Source organism: Equus asinus, chromosome 10 (assembly GCF_041296235.1).
Source record: "Equus asinus isolate D_3611 breed Donkey chromosome 10, EquAss-T2T_v2, whole genome shotgun sequence".
NCBI lineage: Eukaryota > Metazoa > Chordata > Mammalia > Perissodactyla > Equidae > Equus > Equus asinus.
In genome coordinates, this window is record NC_091799.1 from 22,507,430 (window position 1) to 22,522,497 (window position 15,068).

At 37.8% G+C, this 15,068-nt stretch overlaps 1 protein-coding gene across 1 annotated transcript; it reads right to left on the reverse strand.

The window, feature by feature from the left end:
* Positions 1-13,884: 13,884 nt before the first annotated feature.
* LOC106830840 (olfactory receptor 1J4-like) lies at positions 13,885-14,826 on the reverse strand. Its single transcript, XM_044778838.2, has one exon. The coding sequence runs from the start codon at positions 14,824-14,826 to the stop codon at positions 13,885-13,887; it is 942 nt and encodes a 313-aa protein (XP_044634773.1).
* Between the last annotated feature and the right edge of the window lie 242 nt (positions 14,827-15,068).

A 15,068-nucleotide genomic window follows, 5' to 3' on the forward strand; every position in this document is an offset into this window, starting at 1 on the left:
CAAAAACTGGAAATTCAATTTATGTAAGCAAAACTTTCTGTGATACTCTTTTATTTTAGCTGCCTCTTTACCTTGGTTCTGGGAAGCCAAGGAGAAATGCAGAGTTCTCTTGGAGATGGTGGGACTGAAGGAGCTCCCTTCTCACTCCTGACAGTTGGCATCCTCACTATCCCTCTCATCTCACCAAGCCCTATGCACATTGGAATAAGACCTAATGTACTCTAAGAATTAATAAGATGTCGGAATCATTGATGTCAGTATGGGTAGTGAAAGCTGGTATATATCAGCAGAGAGGGACATGGGGAAGGCCAAATTCCCTGTGTGGCATGTGCAGCCCAGATTCAACTGGACAGTCACAATGTTTGCTCAGGTTTGATAGATTCCTTGTTCATTTGAATGTGTAATTGCTATACATTGAATGATCGTGACATAAAGAACTTGAAATTATTAAAAATATTTCTAGGGCAAGTTTCGTATCTCTGTTCCTCAGGCCGTAGGTGAAGGGGTTCAGCACAGGAGCAACCATATAGGCCACAGAAGCTATTATGTCTTTGTTTTTGGAGATGGCTTATGAGGGGAAAAATAAACACCTGCAATGGTCCCATAGTACAAAGACACTACAAAGAGACAGGAGCCATAGGTAGAAAAGACTTTAAAGAATTTCCTGGTGAAGAGGATGCTCAGGACTGTGGTCCCTGTTGGGATATATGAGCCCAAGACATTACTCAAATGTAGGATGAAAAACATTCCTCCCTCAGTGAAGATGACCAGCTCATGAGGGAGATGTCCGAGCAGCTCGTCTTATGAGTGCACTGGGGTGACAGAAGAAGTTGGGGATGGTATTGTCAGCATGGAGGGACAGTTGGACCAAGAGGAGGGTGTGCAACAGGGCATGTGCACAACTGAAGAACCAGGACCCAACTAGTAATGAGACACACAGCTCCTGCCTCATAACTGTTGTGTAGTGGAGTGAGCACAGACGGCCAGATACCTGCCATATGCCATCACTCCAAGAAGGAAATTGTTAAGACAAGCAAACAATATTAGAAAATATATTTGGTAAATGCACCCTGTGAAGGTGATGGTCTTTTGATGGTATGCATTAACGTTTTGGGGACAGTGGCAGATGAGAAAGAGACATCAGTGAAGACCAAGTGGCTGAAGAGTAAGTATATTGGCGTGTGTAGGTGAGAATCCAGCTTGATGAGCAGAATGATGAACAGTTTCCCTAGCACCATTGTCTGGTAGATGACCAGGGCAGGGCAAAGAACACGCCCTGCTGCTCTGTTGGGATGGGGAGTCCCGGTAGAAGGAACTTGAACACACTGCTCTGGTTCTCTCTCCTCATGCTGCTTTCTCTCTTCTGGGAATGAAGAGAAACGGGAAATGCCAGTAACTTAGAAACACTGTGCATAGCAATTACCGTATGGTCACATACTTTCTCCACGTAACTGTGACAATGTACACACAAATCTCACTGCATTGCTTTCACCTTCTCCAGAAATCTGGAAGGATTTATCCCTCTTCTTTTTTTTTTTCTTTGTGCATGTGGAGACACTATGATAAGCACTAGGGAGAGAACACTAAATAATACACAGTCCCTTCCTTTGGGGTAGTCCACATCCTAGTGAGCAACCTCATAGACTATCCATTAAGAACACAGCTTTAGGGGCCGGCCCCATGGCTGAGTGGTTAAGTTTGAATGCTCTGATTCGGGGGCCCAGGGTTTCACTGGTTCGAATCCTGGACATGGACATGGCACCGCTCATCAGGCCATGCTGAGATGGCATCCCATGTGCCACAACTAGAAGGACCCACAACTAAAAAACATATAACTATATACTGGGAGGATTTGGGAAGAAAAAAAGCAGAAAAAAAAAGAAGATTGGCAACAGTTGTTAGCTCAGGTGCCAATCTTTAAAAAAAAAAAGAACACAGCCTTGCAGCCAGACTGCTTAAGTGCCTGTGTCTGATTCTTTACTATCCCAATTGTTGCACTCATTCACTCTCTCTCTCCTAATCTCTCTCCCACCTACCCACTAACCCACACATACACATGCATGTGTATGAACGCACCACTTACACAATTATTGGGAGGATTAAAGAAATGTATGGTGTACAAAACAAGTGCTCAACATGTAAACACACTTCACGCCATTAGTATCATGATTATAAAAAAGAAAGAAAGAACATAAGTGTTGGTGAGGATGTGGAGAAATTGAACCCTTGTGCATTGTTGGTAGAAATGTAAAATGGTACAACCACTGTGGAAAACATTATGGCAGTTCTTCAAAATATTAAACATACAATTACCACATGATCCAACAATTCCACTTCAGGGTGTATATCCAGAAGAATTAAAAGAAGGATCTCAAAAAGATATCTGTACACCCATGTTCAGAGCAGCATTATTCACAATGGCCAAAAGATGGAAGCAATCTGTGTCTGTTGTCAAATGAATGGATAAACAAAATGTAGTACATACATACAATAGAATGTTATCAGCTTTAAAAAGGAAGGAAATCCTGACACAGGCTACAATGTGGATGAACCTCGAAGACATTATGCTAAGTAAAATAAGCCAGTCACAGAAAATAAATACATATGATTCCACTTATATGAGATTCCTAGAATCATCAAATTCATAGAGATAAAAAGTAGAATGGTGGTTGCCATGAGCTTAGGGGAAGGAAAATGAGGAGTTATTGTTCAATGGGTACAGTTTCAGTTTGGGAAGATAAAAAAGTTCTGGAAGTGGGTGGTGGTGACAGTTGTACAACAATGTGAATGTACTCGAGGCCATGAAACTGTACGCTTAAAAATCATTTAAATGGTAAATTTTATTTATGTATATTTTACCACCATATACATTTTTTAATTGAGTAAATATGTCAACAAGATTCAATAACTTGTTGACTAAATATACCAGTCAAAATAAGAGTGAGCAAAAGTTAAAAATAAACTCATTATTTTGGCAAATTGAGTGACCAAGATCACTCATCAAGAGTTAAATATAGGTGCTGGCCCCGTGGCCGAGTGGTTAAGTACACGTGCTCTGCTGCAGGCGGCCCAGAGTTTCGTTGGTTCGAATCCTGGGCGCAGACATGGCACTGCTCATCAAACCACGCTGAGGCAGCGTCCCACATACCACAAGTAGAAGGACCCACAACGAACAATATTCAACTATGTACTGGGGGGCTTTGGGGAGAAAAAAGAAAAAATAAAATCTTAAAAAAAAAAAAGAGTTAAATATAAAGATATGAGGAGGTCACCAAGCAAGATCAAATAGCTTCCTGAAAATGTGTGTTTACTTCTGTGTTCTCTCTCCTACATCAGGGAAACAGGAAAGCCCAGACCATGTCCTCTGAAGATTAGTACATCTACAGTACTTGATTTACTGAATTTTTAATAAATTTATCAATAAACAGCCTACTTCATATATGCAATTGTCTCTCTCTCCATTTCCATCTCCAGTGTTTCCAAGAAAATGGAGTTCTGAGCATAAAAGCAAAGTGAGTGATGTGAAACTCTGCCCAGTGATGTGACGTGAGAACTGACTTATTACAGTCGCTGTAGGACTGAGGAGTTATATCAGAATTCACAGTCATCTGATTAACTAGACACTCTTCCAAATTGTCTACACTATGTTTCCCAGAGGGGAAATGTAGAAATCATTGAAAGTTAGTGAAGAAAATTTGGGGCCCCACAGAAGTCCAGTAGCCTTCAAGCCACAAAGACAAATTCCCACCAGCTTAGCTTAAAGAGGACTTTGCCTAGAGCTGCCTGTTTATGTGTAGAGCTGAGACGAGAGAAGAATCAGGCTGTGAGGCTGTTTCACCAGGTCAAATGCATACACATACTGGTATGTCACTCACTCAGCCCCCTGCTCCACACCCACTCATGGTGAGGAGAATTAGAATGTGAGTGCATTGTACACAAAAACAAACACACAGAGTGACACACACTGACACAGAAATGAAGAAACCCAAGGTGCTGCTTGTTGACATTCTCTGAACTATACTCATCCTGGTGGAAAGTGCACAGGTTTGCATGGATTCATACCAACTTACATATGACTTTAAGTAGCACTTTGTCATACATAGCTTAAAACACACATAAACAGGAATCCTTCTACACTGTTGATGGGGATGTAAGATGGTGCAGATGCTATGCAAAGCAGTACGGACATTCTCCAGAATATTGAAAATAGAAATACCACATGATCCAGCAATCCCACTTCTGGATGTACACCAGACAGAAATGAAATTTCCATCTCCAAGAGATATCTGCACTCCTATGTTCCTTGCAGTACTCTTCACAATAGTTAAGTTATGGAAACATCCCAAATGTGCATCAATAGATAATTAGATAAAGAAAATGTGGTCTATACATTCAATGGAATATTATTCTGTCCTTAAAAAGAAGGAAATCTTTCCATTCATAACAACATGGATGAACCTGGAAGACATTATGCTAAGTGAAATAAGCCAGTTACAGCAGGACAAATATGGCATGATTTCACTTTTATGAGGTGTCTGAAATTGTCGAGTTCATAGAAGAAGAGAATAAATGGTGCTTACCAACAGCTAAGGGAAGGAGAAAATGTAGAGCCATATTCAATTGATGCCAAGTTTCAGTTATGCAAGATGAATTAGTTCTGCATATCTGCTGTACAGAACAGTGCGTATAGTCAATAATTCTATGCTGTGCACTTAATGTTTACCAAAAGAGTAAAACTTAAGTTTCATAACCACATGCAATAAAAGAGACATAAGGACATTTTTGGACGTGATGGATGTCTATTACTTTGATTGTGGTGACAGTTTCCCGTGTGTATACACGTGTCCAAACTCATCAAATTGTCTACATTAGATATGTACAGTTTTTTGTATATCAATTAAATCTCAAAAAGATGTTTTAAAAATATGCAAACATCACATCCAGTCACCCAGACAACTCACAGACCACACACAAACTCCCCTACGCACACTAAGAGTCACATATAGTCAAACACAACACACAAATAATGTAAAAAGAAACAATATAAATACGCCAACACAAGCATACACACATGCATTTTAAAGAGATTTCCAGCTCTCCATATTCTGCTATCAATGCTATACAAAAGGACTTTATACAACGATGGAATGTTCTATATTTGCATCATCCAATACAGCATCACTAGCCTCATGTGACTACTGAGGACATGAAATATAACTAGTGCAACCGGGGAACTAATTTTAATCTCAGTTAATTTTAATATCATAGCCCTATGTGGCTAGTAGCATCATACAAGTCAGTGTCTGAGTCAGTTACCCACTAAAAACACATGGTTATCCAAGCAATGTAAACACATATTTTTTCTTTCCCTCTTAGTCCTCACAAAAACACACATATGTAGGCCAAATGATGGTTCCTCACCTTGGTTTGATCAATGCCAATTCTTGCTCGTCCAGGCTGCTGCTTGAAAACTCATCTCTTATGCCTCCACGCCTAAGCATCTTTAGTACCTTCCTGGCCTGTTTACAAGCCCTAAAACAATGAGCAGGGAGATCCATATTTAACAAAAGGACTAAGACCCAAGGGAATGCAACCCCAAGCTTCTGGTTAGAGAAGAAGCCAACAGAGCTACTTGACCAATTTCTTGCCTTCTTCTTGAGATGAATCCTGTGCAGGAGCCAAAGGGGCCAAATCACAGGAGACCGAGGATCAGGTATTCCTAGTGTCAGTCATGTGTTGGTTTTCCCTCTTTCTGGTCATGCAAAGAAGTAGAGGCCATGAACACCTTTGACCTCTGAAGAACAAAGCAAGGGAATCTGCCTCTTCATACATCACAGAAAGGCCCAGACGGAGAAGTACTGGCCCTTGTAGACACCCACACCACTGACTCCAGACTATATTAGAACACAATTTTCACTACCACCATTCATTCCGTTCATAGAGAACCACAAATGCTGACTGTGCCAACAAAGCTGGAGGTATACTACAAACCTATAGTAATTGACACAGTATGTTACAAAAACCAGACATATAGACAGTGGAATAGAATACAGACCCCAGAAATAAACCCACACATATGCCATCAACTAATCTTCGACGAGAAAGCCAAGGATACACAATGGGGAAATGATAGTCTCTTCAACAAATGGTGTTGGGAAAATGGATATCCACATGAAAAAGAATGAAAGTGGATCCCTGGCAATGTGAAAACAGCTGTCTGTGACATCCTGCCCCAGGGACTAAAAATGTCCGCCACTCTCATCAGCAGCAGCACGGCCATCCAAGAGTCCTTCAAGTACATCTTGGAGCAGTTCACTGCCTTGTTGCTGGTACACAGGTGAGATCATAGAGCAGGTAGAGTTCACTGAGGCTGAGAGCAACAGGAAAGAGCTAGTGTCAGAGTACTAGCAGTTTCAGGACACCATGGCCAGTCAAGAATGGGGGCAGCTTTATGGGGTGGGTGAGTTTGAGGAGGAGTTAGAGGAGGAGGTGACCTAAGCTGTCTGTACCCAGTAGAGCACAGAAGCCCTGTAAACTCTATTCATTCACAACTTGTTCTCTGACAGTCATGTCTCACTGTGTGTACACTTGCATTTCTTCCTGTCTTGACATCACATGCTGTGACTTTTGTACTTTGAAGAAGTCCAATTTGTCATCTTTTTCTTTTATGGATCATCTAAGCAATCTTTGTCTAACCCAAGGAAACAAAGATTTTCTCACATTTTTTCTAAAAGTTTTATAGTTTTAGCTCTTGTACTTAGGTCTATGATCCATTTTGAGTTGACTTTTGCGTATAGCATGAGGTAAAGGTCTAAGTGTAAGATTTTGCATGAGGATGTGCAATTTCACATCACCATGTTTTGAAAGGTTTATCCCTTCCCCATTGAATTGCCTTCAGCCCTGTGTCAAAAACAAGTTGAACACAAATATAAGGTTTATTCCTTATGATGTTTGTTTCTGGACCTTCAATTCTGTTGCATTGGTCTACATATCTATCATTATGCCAGCACTACACTTTCTTGATTATTGTAGCTTTACAGCAAATTTTAAATCAAGGAGTGAAATTTCTCTCACTTTGTTCTTCTTTAAGTTAATTAACACATCCATCACCTCCATAGTTATTTATTTATTTTTTGGTGTGGTGGGAACACTAAGATGTACTGTCTTAGAAAAATTCAAGTATATAATCCAGTGTTATTAACTATAGTCAACATGCTTCATATTAGATTACCAGAACATCTTCATATTATAACTGAAACTTTGTAATTTTTGATTGCCCCCCTATTTCCTCCACCTCCAGCCCTGATAACCACAACTATACACCTTTTCTATGAATTTCACTTTCTTTTTTTAGATTCCAGTTATAGGTTATATCATACAGTATTTGTCTTTCTCTGTTTGGCTTATTTCACTTAGCATAATGTCTTCCAGGTTCATCCATGTTTTTGCAAATGGCAGCATTTCCTTCTTTTTATGGCTGAATAATAAACCAATGTATATATGTACCACAACTTTTTTTAGCCATTAGTGCATTGATAGACATTTAGGTTGTTTCCATGTCTTGGCTCTTGTAAAATTTTGCACGTGAATATATAGCTTCCTCAGCACCATTTATTGAAGATACTATCCTTTCCCCATTGTCTATTCTTGGTACCTTTGTCAAATATCAGTTCACCATACATGCGTGGATTTTAATCTGGGCTCTCTATTCTTTTCCATTGGTTTATATGTCTGTCTTTATGTCAGTGCCACACTGTTTTCATTAGAGTAGCTTTGTAATATATTTGAAATCAGAAAGCCTGGTGCCAGCATACAAGGATGGTTCAACATCCACAAATCTATCAACGTGATCCACCACATTAACAAAATGAAGAATAAAAACCACATGGTCATCTCAGTAGATGCAGAGAAAGCATTTGACAAGATACAGCATCCATTTTTGATAAAAACTCTAAATAAAATGGATATACAAGGAAGATACCTCAACATAATAAAGATCATATATGACAAACTCACAGCAAATATCATTCTCAAGGAGAAAAACTGAAAGCTATCCCTCTAAGAACAAGAACTGGACAAGGATGCCCACTTTCACCACTCTTATTTAACATAGTATTGGAAGTCTTAGCTAGAGCAATCAGGCAAGAAAAAGAAATAGAAAGGATCCATATTGGAAAAGAAGAAGTGAAACTGCCACTCTTTTCAGGTGACATGATTTCAGTATAGAAAACCCTAAAGAATCTACTGAAAAACTTTTAGAAATAATAAATGAATACAGTCAAGTCACAGGATACAAAATCAACATACAAAAATCGGTCGCGTTTCTATACACTAACAAAGAAGTAGCAGAGAGAAATTAAGAATACGATCTCATTTACAATTGCAACAAAAAGAATAAAATACCTAGGAATAAACTTAACCAAAGAAGTGAAAGATCTGTACACTGAAAACTATAAAACATTGTTGAAAGAAATCAAGGAAGATGCAAAGAAATGGAAAGATATTCCATGCTCTTGGATTGGAAGAATTAACGTAGTTAAAATGTGCATACTTCCTAAAGCAATCTGTAGATTCAACGCAATCCCTATCAAAGTTCCAACAACAATTTTCACATAAATAGAACAAAGAATCCTAAAATTTATGTGTAACAACAAAAGACCACAAATATCAGAGGATTCCTGAGAAAAAAGAACAAAGCTGGAGGTATCACACTTCCTGATTTCAAAATATACTACAAAGACATAGTAACCAAAACAGCATGGTACTGACACAAAAACAGTCACATAGATCAATGGAACAGAATTGAGAGCCCAATTAAAAAATGGGCAAAAGATCTGAATAGAGATTTCTCCAAAGAAGATATACAGATGGCCAACAGGCATATGAAAAGATGCTTAACATTATTAGCTATCAGGGAAATGCAAATCAAAACTACAATGAGGATCACCTCACTCCAGTCAGAATGGCTATAATTAACAAGACAGGAAACAAGTATTGGAGAGGATGTGGAGAGAAGGGAACCCTAGTACACTGCTGGTGGCAGTGCAAACTGGTGCAGCCACTATGGAAAGCAGTATGGAGTATCCCCAGAAAATTAAGAATAGATCTACCATATGATCCAGCTATTCCACTGCTGGGTATTTATCTTAAGAACTTGAAAACACAAATGCATAAAGATACATGCACCCCTATGTTCATTGCAGCATTATTCACAATAGCCAAGACTTGGAAGCAACCTAGGTGCCCATCAAGGGACGAATGGATAAAGAAGATGTGGGATATATACACAGTGGAATACTACTCAGCCATAAGAAATGATGAAATCCGGCCATTTGTGACAACATGGGTGGACCTTGAGGGTATTATGTGTAGTGAAATAAGTCAGAGGGAGAAAGTCAAATACTGTATGATCTCACTCATAAGTAGAAGATAAACACAACGACAAACAAACTTATAGCAACCGAGATTGGAGTGGTGGTTACCATAGGAGAAGGAGGGATGGGGGAGGGCAAAAGGGGTGATTAAGCTCACATGTGAGGGGATGGACTATAATTAGTTTTTGGGTGGTGAACGTGATGTAATCTACACAGAATTTGAAATATATTGCGAAGTACATCTGAAAGCTATATAATGTTATAATCCAATGTTACTGCAATAAAAAAATAAATATTAAAAAAAGAGAAAGCCTGGTGCCTTCAAATTTGTTCTTTTGTTTTTTAAGATTGCTTTGGTTATTCTTGATCTTTTGTGTTTCCATATAAATTTTAGGGTTTTAGTCTATTTTTGTGAACAATGCCGTTGAGATTTTGGTGGGGATTGCTTTGAATCTGTAGATCACTTTGGACATTATGGACATTTTAACAATATTAAGCCTTCCAATCCATGAGCATGGGATGTCTTTCCATTTATGTGTGTCTTCTTTAATTTCTTTCATCAGTGTTTTGTGATTTTCAATGTATAAGTCCTTCACCTCCTTGGTTAAGTTTATTCCTAAGTATTTTATTGGTTTTGATGCTATTGTAAATGTTAGTTTTCTTGATTTAGTCTTCAGATTGTTTGTTGTTCATGTCCAGAAATGTAACTGATTTTTCCACACTTATTTTGTATGCAGCAACTTTACTCAATTACCTTATCAGTTCTAACTGTTTTTTGGTGGAATCTTTAAAGTTTTCTTTATAGAAGATCACGTCATTTGAAAACAGACACAATTTTACATCTTCCTTTCCAACTTGAATTCCTTTTATTTCTTTTGCTTGCCTAATTGCTACAACTGGGACTTCCAGTACTATGTTGAATAAAAGTGGCAAGATTGGACATCCTTCTCTTGTTACTGATCTTAGAGGAAAAGCTTTCAGATTTTCCCTGTTAATTATGATGTTTGTTCTAGGTTTTCACGTGCAACTTCCATTGTGTTCAACTTACTTCTATACCTGGTTTTGAGAGTTTTTATTACGGAAAGATGTTGAATTTTGTGAAATGCTTTTTCTGCAACTATTGAAATGATCATGCAGTTTTTATTCTTCATTTTATTAATGTGATGTATCACACTGATTGATTTGCATATATTGAGCCATCTTTGCACCACAGGAATAAATCTCATTTTGTCACGGTGTACGACCTTTTAATGTGATGTTGAATTTGCTTTGCTAGTATTTTTTTGAGGATTTTTGTATTTATGTTCCTCAGAACATTGGCCTTTAGTTTTCTGTTCATGTAGTATCTTTGACTGGCTTTGGCATCAAGGTAATGTTGGCTTCATAGGATGAGTTTGTATGTGTTCTCTGTTGTTTAATTTTTGAAAGAATTTAAGAGGAGTGGGTGTTAATTCTTCTTTCAGTGTTTGATAGAATTCAACAGTGAAGTCATCTGGGCCTGGGCTTTTCTTTTTTGGGAGGTTTATGATCACTGATTCGGTCTCCTTATATGTTATTGATCTCATCAAGGTTTCTATTTCTTCATGATCCAATCTTAGTAGGAGATATGCTTCTTGGAATTTATCAATTTCTTCTAAGTTACAACTCAGGAAATTTACTAAAATTCATTGAGGTGAATTTTATTATATAAAGTTGTAGAAATAAAAGATTGTATCAGAAATCTTAACTGGTACATTATGTGAATAAAAAGAAATAAAGAATCCAAGCATTGAGAAGGTAGAACTCAATTTTTATTATTCACAGAAAATATTATGATTTATCTGAAACATCCAAAACAATATTCAGACAAATTACAGGATGAAAAAAGTGAATTTAGCAGAATTGTATATTGGTTTTGACATAGAAAGTCAATTATATTTCTATGTGGTATAAAAGACTGAATAAGAAATTTAAATTATTGCAACATTTTAAAATTGCACATGAATATGAAATATCCACTAAAAGGTTGAGCAAAATATGTGTAAGTCCTCCTAAAACTGCAAGCTGTATTGAAAGAAAATAAGAAGATATAAATAGCTGAAGAAATATAGCATACTCCCAGGTTAGAGATTAACTACTTTTAAAATGACAGTTGTCTCTAATCTGTTTTATATTTTGAATGCCATCCCAAATAAAATATCAATAGTTTTGTTGTGTTTTCAATTGTCAAGCAGTATCTAAAATTAAAATGAAAATGCAAGATGAAAAAGTAGCCAAGATAACTTATATTCAATCACTTAATTTATGAGAAAGACAATACTGCAGAGAAAGGATGGAATTTGTAATAACTTTTATATCTATTGGCTGTCCATATGGAATGAAACTAATCTGTATCTATATCTTAAAACATACACCAAAAGTGAACCCATATGGACTTTATACACACATGATATCATCTCTCCTCTTAATATTAGTAATTTACGTCATCTCTCTTATCTTTCCCAATTAGTTTGTCTAAAGGCTCATTGGTTTTATTCTTCTTCTAAAAGAACCAATTTTTTATTTACTTAACTCTTTCTAATTTTTTCTGTTTTCTGTTTTATTAATTTTGTCATTATCTTTGTTGTTTCTTCTGCTTACTTTGTGTTTAATTTGATCTTCTTTTTCTAAGTTGGATACTGAGGTCATTATTTTTCTCTAACACAAGTGTTCGTTGCTATAAATTTCCCCTTTTCCTCTAGTTTAGCTGCATCTCACATGCTTGATATGTTTTGTTTTTATTTTGACTCCATTCTAAATGCTTTATAATTTCACTTTTGATTTCTTCTTCAATCCATGGGTTATTTTGAAATGTTTTACTGAGTTTCCAAACATTTGGGTAGTTTTCAGATATCTTTTTGTTATTGTTTTCTAATTTAATTATGTTGTTCTCAGAGAACAATTTTTGTATGATTAAAATCCCTTTGAATTCATTGAGACTTGTTAGGTTGCTCAGAACTCTACCTCAAGCCTCTAATGCTACTATGCTGGTGTGAGAGCCCAGAATCTCTTGTGTATATTGTTCCAATAGCCTCATAATCTCCTTGTTTTCACACTTGCCTTCTTTCAAGTCTATTCTCAACAAAAGAGCCAGAAAGATACTTTGAAAGCTTAAGATAGATCGTATCACTCCTCTGCTGATGACTTTCTATTGGTTTCTCAAATCACACATAGTTAAAACAAAGACCTTATAATTGCCAACAAAGCCTTACAAAAACAGATCACTTGCTACCTCTAACCTTTATCTACTACAGTCCAACCAGTACACTGCTCACTCTCTGACAGTCAATCTAGCCTCCTTTCTGTTTCTTTAATGTACCAAGTGATCTCTCATCTCAGACCCTTGGTAGTGTCTACTCCCCCTGTCTGGAATGTTCTTCCCTTTGGATAAAAATGATTTCTTATTTCCCTGTTCTCCTAAGCTTTTTGCTTAAATCTTTTCTTCTTATGGAAGCCTACCTTGACCACTGGACTACTTACAATTGCAGTGCCACCCAAAAGATTCATTTTCCCCCTTCCCACTACTTGTGTCATTGTCAATAATATAACACTCATTATCTTACAATATAGCATATACTTTACATATTTACTTTTATTGACAATGTCTCCCTGCTACATTAGTAAACTGCTCAAAGGGAGACATTTTGATTCATCTGTATATAAGAGTGACTGCAAATAGTGGTTACAGAATACAAATTTATTTAATGAGTGATATCCCATGCATACATTTATCTTTTCTTCAACTAGAAATGTATTGTCTTAGTCTGGGCAGAAATAAACAATCCTCATTTTTCCAAACTAGAAGGAAGAAGTATATAGACCATCTCACCAAGAAAATTCCTGTAGAGGAAAAGTGCTTAGAACTGGGAAATTGTTAGTAGCAGTGATTGCCCTGTGCATCTCTGTTAGATTATTTCCATCATACACACAATAAAATTAGCTAGCAAGGTCAAAAGCTTTGCATTTTGCTTAGGTTTTAGGAAGCTATAAGAAAACACTTTATGAGTCAGCTACCTCATTAGGAAGACAGGCATTTTGAACATCCTTGTTTGAAAACTAGGAACTAGGCTATATTTTTAAAGCTGTGGAGAAAAATAGAGAAACTAAACTATAGATTGTCATTAATTTTCATGCAGCTATATTATGACACCTTAATTTCTAAAACAATGCATTTTATAAACATTAAAACTAACTCAAATAAGGGGTCAAATGTACAATTCACTCTGTATTTAAAAAGTACCATCTCAAACATTTGATACTTCCAATCTCCTTCAACTTGGGAGTCAAGAATTTAAAGACCGGGAAGGTACCTTCTGCAATTATATTTCACACTTCTATTCCTGAGGATTGCAGAGGACCAAAAATAAGAGAAACTATGAAAAGGAGAATGTGCAGGGAGCAAGGAACAAGGTTGGTCATCTAACTACACATTTTTCAAGGAGCTCTCTTTGAGAGGGTCAGTGGATAAGATAAGAGCAAGAATAGGGTACTGTCACATGGAGAAAAAGATCTCTCTCCTGAAAAGTCTCCCTAGGGCACTTTTCATGTCCCTGTTCCTCAGACTGTAGATGAAAGGGTTCAGCATAGGAGTGACCACTGTGTACATGACTGAAACAATTATTTCTTGGTCATTGGAGTTGCTTGATGATGGGAAAAAGTACAATACCACAATTGTCCCATAGAATAGAAAAACCACAGAAAGGTGAGAGCCACAGGTGGACAAGGCTTTGCAGATCCCCTTGATTGAGGGAAACCTCAGGATGGTGGCCCCAATGTGGCCATAAGAGACCAGGATGCCAATAAATGACAGGATTATGACCAATCCCCCAACAGTGAAGATAAAAATATCATTGAGGGAGGTGTCTGAGCAGGAGAGCTTAAGCAGGGCAGCAAGGTCACAGAAGAAGTGGGGGATGGTGTTGTCAGCACAGAAGGACAGTTGATCCAAGAGGAGGGTGTGAGACAGGGCACTGGCACAAGAGAGGAGCCAGGATCCAGCCAACAGAAATATACACAACCCCTCCTTCATGATGGTGGTGTAGTGTAGAGGGTGACAAACGGCTACATACCTGTCATATGCCATCACTGCAAGAAGAAGGTTATCAACACAGCCAAAAAATATGAAAAAATACATTTGTGTCACACACCCAGCATAAAGGATGGATTGATCCTGAATATGCATGTTTATCAACATCTTAGGGACTGTGACAGATGAAAAAGAGACATCAGTGAGGGCCAAGTGGCTGAGGAAGAAGTACATTGGGGTGTGGAGGCGAGAGTCCAGCCTGATGAGCAAGATGATAAGTAGGTTCCCCAGCACTGTGGTCAGGTACATGCCAAGGAACAGGACAAAGAACAAACCTTGCTGCTCTGGCTGGATGGGGAGCCCCAGGAGGAGGAACTTGGACACACTGCTCTGATTCTCCCTTCTCATGCTCTTCTCTCTGCTTAGATTGAAGGAATATTGGGAATGTCTCAGATGATACATGGTGATGAGGGCAATCACAATAAGGGTATCTACTTTATACTGAGGAATTCCTCAGTATATTTCTCACATGCTTTTGGCTGAATCCCCACTTTGCCCTAGCTGAGCAGGAGGGAGCCATTAGAGCTTCAACGGCCAATAAGATTAATTCAATGGAAACCAGGGGTAATTTATTTATTAATTAAACAATT

What these genes read in the sequence shown, in the direction of transcription:
- LOC106830840 (XM_044778838.2), bottom strand. Translation starts at nt 14,826, where the DNA reads ATGAGAAGGGAGAATCAGAGCAGTGTGTCCAAGTTCCTCCTCCTGGGG.